The sequence below is a fragment of the Octodon degus genome, unplaced genomic scaffold (assembly GCF_000260255.1).
Source record: "Octodon degus isolate 3935 unplaced genomic scaffold, OctDeg1.0 scaffold00072, whole genome shotgun sequence".
Lineage (NCBI taxonomy): Eukaryota > Metazoa > Chordata > Mammalia > Rodentia > Octodontidae > Octodon > Octodon degus.
In genome coordinates this window covers 939569-946140 of record NW_004524648.1, presented here as the reverse complement: position 1 = coordinate 946140, position 6572 = coordinate 939569, and the positions used below count along the sequence as shown (strand labels likewise).

Below are 6572 nucleotides of genomic sequence, written 5' to 3'. Positions count from 1 at the left end.
AAAAATAAAAATAAAACCAATAAAATGACCCAAGTGCTGCAGGATTACAGCTCCATTTCAGATTTCAGTGCAGGTTTATTTCAGCTTTATATTTTATTCCAGGCAAGTGCTTATTACATGGATAGTATTCATGTCTCAATACCTAAAGTCTTGGAGCATGAACAGCCACTAGAATACAGTTCAATAGTAAAAATACAATATGTACAAAATTATGGTTTTTTTTTTTTTTTTTCCCACACAGCAGATGTATCCAAACACATAAAAATCTCTACAGTCTGGGGTCGCTACAGTTTATATTTCAGGAAACGAAGACACAGTGACCGAGTCCTCACTGTAAACAAGGGCCACCTCTTTGGGGGTCGGGGATGGGACCCTGGGATGGGGGGAGAAGCAGCTGTTTTCAGAGAGCAGGGGTTTTGGTGACCCGTTACACTCCAGGCATCCCTGCCCTTCTTTGGCCCCCCAAGGAACCACCCTCCCCCCCCTCCCCGAGGTAAAGACTCCCAGCCAGTGAGCCACTCTGAACACCAAAGGTTAAGTACAAGCATGAGAGGTAAGGTTGTGTGTGTCTGTCTGTCCATCCCAGGCTGGAAGGGCTAGGGAGGGAAGGGCCAGGCGATCCCATAGGGTGAGGACAGATAATGGTCCTAACAGCTCTCATAGGGGAGATGCCCAAGGGAGGGCTGGGAGGTGGCTGCCCAAGTGGGCACACAGCATCACAGCGTTCACAAACAACAAAAACAACAGCAACAACACCCATCGTCACCAATCTGGACATAGTCATTCGGCACTAGATTTGGATGCCCCCGCTGGGGGCCAGGGCATGGGGGAAGAGTAGGTGGATGATGAGGTATCTGTGCGGCCTGAGGGCGACTGGCCAACACGGTGGTTTGAACTCTGGAACTGGCCTCAGGACGCAGGGAGAGGTGGGGGGGGCAGTTTCCCCAAAGTGCTCTGACTGCCGGCACCAGACTGCTTTCCATTGTCACAAGGACAGTGAAACCGGCCCCAGAGCCAAGGTGTCAGTGGAGGTGGCTGCAGCTACAGGAAGGCAGCCAGCATGGGGGTCTGAGGTTGTTGGGCTGGGGCAGCACAGTGGAGACCTAATCTCAGGTTGCCCTTTCCCCACCTCAGGAGAGACAGACATCCCCTGGGAAGTCTCCAGAACAGGGAGCTCTTAGGCCTGAAGGAGTCCTTATTTCAAGAGAATGTGTTCAAGGCCTTTGCCGGCCTCCTTAGTGCCTGCCAGCAGGGCACTCCAGAGGATGCGGAGTTTTTCCCCTCCTGGTCCCCTCGCCTCCCCCCTAAAAGTGCAAACTCCACATCTAGAACACTGGTGTCCTCCCCCTACATTGAAAGGCCATATGTGAGTGTCCAGTGGGGAGCTGAATGTGCATGCGTGCGTGTAACTGAGTGTCTGACACAAGGCCACTTGTAATAAATATCCACATAAAAAGCCAAAGCAGTCTGCAGAGGCAAGGACCATAGCGCTTCCCGGGACAGGACCTCTCACTTCTACCCCAAGCTCAGCCCAGTCCTTGGCCCTGGTAAGGTCCTTTCCTCACACCAAGGAGAGACCCTAAAACATGCTCACTACAGAAATGGGTATCTGGGGAAGGTGGTGACACAAGCAGAGCACGAGGCACCCCTCTTGCCAACCCCCCACTTTGGCCCACCCCATTTCTACAGATGTTTAGGGAGAGCTCAGGGATTCTGCCCAACACTGGCATCTTAACTCCTCATGTCTCAACAATGTGTCTTCCCAGCTTTTGGGACCAGGACCAGTTGCTGGTCCCAGCCTCCAAGCTGGAGGACAGGGGTCCATGGCCTCATTCCTTAGGAAATGAGCCACACAGCAGACATAGGGGAACCAGGAGATTGAACACCAGGTGGCACCTCCTTACTACCTTGGAGAGGTGAAATGACAAGCCTAAAGACTAGGACAGAGTTCCAGAGCAGTGCTCCTCCCAAGCCAGGCTGCAGGAACAGTTGGGAAACATGATAGCCAAGCCCCACCTTCCTGAGCTCCAGCCTCAGCCTGCCCTCAGGAGGCCAAGAGTCCAGCAGCAGGGGTTGGGAAGCTTGGCAACAGCTTGGGGTTTGTTTATTGTTCATAGAGAACTGTTTTTAAGTAGTTTCTACTGTAACAAATCACAGTGACTGTGCAGGCCTGGGCAGACCAGCCACCTCTTGGGATCTGTCACCAGCACTCATAAGCAGGCCCTCATCAACCCCATCTCCACCTAGCCTTCTAGCCAAGTGGCTTCTGTTGTGTCCCCTGCTCCCCATCCAAAGGCCTAGAACGCTGAGGCTGGAGAGGGAAGGCCTGGGGGCAATCAGTCACCTCACCAGACACAGCAATAGCAGCAGCAGCAGCAGCAGCACAGGAAGGCGGGCAGGGCAGGGAGAAGCCAGGGAACATGACACCACTTCGCACTGATTTCAGGGTACAGGATAGGGAGGCAGGAGCGGCAATGGAGCTGGCACCAGGTTGGACAGGTGGCACGTCCACGAGCGTCTTCATCAGTCATTCTTATTAAGTCCTGGTGTGGCAGGGTAGCCTTCTGCCTGCACCCAACTCCCTGGGGGGCCGCCTCCCTCCCCTGGCTCAGAGTCTCTGCACCCCCTTCCCCTAGGAGGCCTGGGGGTGGTGTGGGTGGGGCGGGCATGGGCCTGGCTGGAATGTGTGGAGCTGGTGGGTGGGAGACTGGGGGACAGGTGCCCCCTCCTGCCCCCACTGGGGGCCTCTGAGTGGCCCATCCTCAAGCCAGCTTGAGCGTGCTGACTGGAAAGGAGGGCATAGTGACCATTGTCACAGGGTTGAGCACTGTCTGGCCCACCAGCTGGGGGTGGTGCACCACCTGGGCCCCCACAGCTGGCTTTGCCATGACGGTGGCTGGGGGACCCAGCCCAGCCGTGCCATTCACTTGCTGGTGTGAGAGTGTGTGGGCAATGTGGCTCACCGCCACAGGCTGGCTCACTGCCACAGGCTGCGGGTACAAGGGTAGCTGTGAGCCGAGGTGGGCCACATGGTTGAGGGTGGCAGGGTGCACGGTGATGTGGCCAATGGGGGGCGTGGCAGGTGCCAGCTGCACAGCAGGGCTGGGGGCTGAGGGGGCAATGTGGGCGATATGCTTGCCACCCGGCCCCTGCAGAACATGGTTCACAGTCTGGATGACTGAGGCGTGGGTGGTAGCTGTGTGGGCAATGACTGTGGAGCCACCCCCAGCTGTGGCCACCAGATGAGCAGGAGCTGGAACCAGTGTCTGGGCTGGGGTGGCCGGAGGGGGAGGAGGAGCTGGCAGAGGGGTCTTCTGCTGCGGAGGCTGCTGCTGCACGGGCAGATGGGCAGGAGACAGCGCCACTGGGTGCGGGTGCGGGTGGGGAGGCAGAGGCGTTGGGGCAGCGCTGGGGGGAGGCAGAGCAGACTTCAGCAGCTCCGGCGGGGGCCGATGGCTCAGCTTGGGTGGGCCCACGCCTGCGCGGTCCTCCTCCATGTCCTCATCTACGTTGTCCTCACCCTCTGTGGGAAACATGGGCCGGGAGCATGCTGGAAGGGCTTGGGTACAAGTGGTCAGAGGCACAGGGCCTGGGGACTGGGCAGGGGATGTATTTTCTAGCAGGCAAAAACCCAGACAAGGGACAATGGCCCAGGGACAAAATCCACAGTAGGGATAACCCCTGAGAATGGTGGGAGGAGTGTAGGGGCCAGGGCTCACCAGAGGCTGTTGAGGTGGAAGCCTGGTCATCCTCAGGCTGGCCTGTCTGCCGGAGCACACGGTCAATCTCCAGCACATCCATCCACTGGCTAAGCTCATGTTTGAGCTCTGCCAGCCGCTGCTGTGTGGCGATCTTCTCCCGTGCTAGCCGTTCCATCTCATGCTCGTACTCCTTCTCCTTCCTCTTCAGGGACTGGGGAACAGGACAGGGACAACAGGACACTGTGAAAAGCAGTAGCCCCTCAGACCTCAGATCTCATCCCCCGCCTGCCAGCCCACGTAGAAGGTGGTGACTAGGGCAGGGGACCACGGGACACTTGACAGAGGCTGCTGGAGATCATGTCTGCCTCCGCCCCATCGCTCTGCCCAGAGAGGGCTGGTACCCTAGGCATGGTGGGCTCCTAGGCAGCGGCACAGATCCAAGCTAGTCCCGACCTTGGTCCTGAGGGCTTCACCATCTCAGGGGAAGAGACTGCCCCATCTCTCTTCACAGCCTTCTATCTTCTGGCCTCCTCACCTCCAAGGTCTCTCCCACCCTTCACTCCACTCCAGTCACCAACATCCTAGGTGTCCTTCCTTGCAATCTATTCTCCAAAGAACCCCGAACAATCCTGCGCTTCTCTCTACCTCACTATTCACCTGTCCCAGCCTGGGAGATAGCTCAGGAGAGTAAGCGCTTGCCTGGCAAGCACAAGGTCCTGAGTTCAATCTCTGGTACCTCAAAAAACAAACAAACATGGGCTGGTGAGATGACTTAGTGGTCTAAAGCACCTACTTAGAACAAGCTAAGCAAAAGCACAGGGACCGCGGTTCAATCCCCAGCACCACATGCCAGCCAGCCCCGCCCCCTGGTGGGCTGAGCTGGCCACAAACACACACACACACAAAATAAATAAATTAATTAATTAAAAAAAAAAAAAAGAAAGCCAACATTTAAAAAAACAAAAAACCCAAAAAACCCCACAAAACTATTCACCTGTCGTTATGGTAAGAACATCATAGGAAGACAACCCACGTGACTGTGACAGCATCCATTCCTCCTCTTCTCCATGACCTGCCTTCATCACTTTCGCAGCAGCTGCTGGCTTTGCACCCTGTTCTGACATCCTGGCTAGCCCCATGGCACCTACCTGTGCTGCCTATCAGCTACCACAGTGACACCACTCCCTACCCAACACCTTGGCACAGACTCCCCAGCATGAACTCCCAACCGTGGAACGTGGCCCACTGTCCAGTAGGCAATGAATTCAACGCACTCACTGACTCTAACTAAGCGCCCCTGGAGAAGCTTCTGTCTTCATCCACAAGTTTCAGGTCAGCCCATCCTACCACACAGTGTCACCCACTTCCCCAAGAAAACAGAGGCTCTTTTTATCCTTACTGCAATCTTCCTTTCCTCTTCCTGACCACGATAACCTTCTACCTGTCAGGTGCGAACCCCGCAGGTAGGCTCGTGCGGAGTGCTGGTCTCACACTGGGCATCACGCTCATTTCCCCTCTGACAGGCTCAGCAGCAGCTCTAAAAGGCCAACTCCAGTCTCACCTCTCAGCTCCTCTCCACACAAGTCCTGACTGAAACCTGAGAAGCCCAACTCTTGTACATCTCACAGACCTTCCTGTGGCAGCTCTCCTCCCCTACTAACGCTCCCCTCTCTCAATGCGCCCAGGAGGGCCTAGCTTCTAAGCCTGCCAGTTATGTCCAGATGCAGAGTCCACAGGCTCTTCACAGTCCAAACTCCGACCTGTCTTAGTTTTTCTTCTTGGAACCCTGTCTGCCCTGGTGCTCACACTAGGATCCTCTCGCCTTCGTCTCTGGGTCTTAAGTACTCCTGCTCCAAGCCTTCATTGGCCACCTCCTCAGTGCTTCCTTGGTCTGCTGCCTCAGAACACATCTTAGCACCTGTACTACACACTTAACCATGAAGCAAGAGACTCAGACGGGGCTTAGTCAGACATTGGCTTGTACAACCACAAAACTGTCTCATGGGTATGTTCTCATTCTGTCCAGGTCAACACACACTGACCTTCTCTACCCTGAAGGTAAGGACTGCTCTACAGTTAATTTATACCCCTGACCCTAGCAGCAACCAGGACCCTAGCCGGGTACCACCTCCTGGTGAGTGTGCCAGGCCCCACCTCTTTCTGTCTCTCCAGTCTCTCCTTCCCAGTAACAAGAATCACAAGGACTCTGAAGCAGCTTTTCTTTTTTTTTTTTTTTGGAGCTTTTCTTAAGTGGGCAATACTTTCAATCCCAACCGCCTGCTAGGCCACTACTCACACTTTTCCAGCAGCCCCAAACTCTGTGTATTTCTGACCTAACCAGTGAGACACCATAAACAATTAGCACCTGGGACACATAATGCAGACAGAGCCATGAGCTGTGACACCATGAGCCCTGACACATGTGACACCAATCCAAGACCACACATGGCCCCCTTTTAGCATTCTAGTGTTGAGTTTAACCTGCTTTTCTTATTTCTACTACAGAAAGCAGGAAAGACTTTCCTTCACCTTACGCACATATACCTGTGTGCTTCCTATCTGGCTCATGACATCAGATGAGGCAATATCAGTAACAGGCCCCTGGTGACTCAGCTCGGTGGCCAGGGGCTGGAAGGACCATCCTGAACTCTACTCACTTGCAGTGAAGCTACATTTTTTTCTTTTTAAATACAAAATAAGGGCTGGCAAAATAACTCAGTGGACTAATGCCTGCTTAGGTAAGCACAGGGACTGGGGTTCAATCCCCAGCACAGGTGGCGCTGGCCAGCCTAAGATTCAGCATGGTGGTGCATGCCTATAATCCCAGTGCTAGGGAGGCTGAAAACAGGAGGCTCACCATGAGTCCAAGCT

At 54.8% G+C, this 6572-nt stretch overlaps 1 protein-coding gene across 1 annotated transcript in view; it reads right to left on the bottom strand.

Annotated features, from left to right (window-relative positions):
* Positions 1 to 2600: 2600 nt before the first annotated feature.
* The window catches only part of Mnt (MAX network transcriptional repressor), a 15850-nt gene continuing 11878 nt past the window's right edge, over positions 2601 to 6572 (bottom strand). The window contains exons 5-6 of the mRNA XM_004635332.2: positions 3720 to 3912; positions 2601 to 3523 (exon numbers count right to left, since the gene is read on the bottom strand). Of these exons, the coding sequence (XP_004635389.1) occupies positions 2763 to 3523; positions 3720 to 3912 (954 nt within the window). The 3' untranslated portion in view covers positions 2601 to 2762. The remainder of the gene's footprint in view (positions 3524 to 3719; positions 3913 to 6572) is intronic.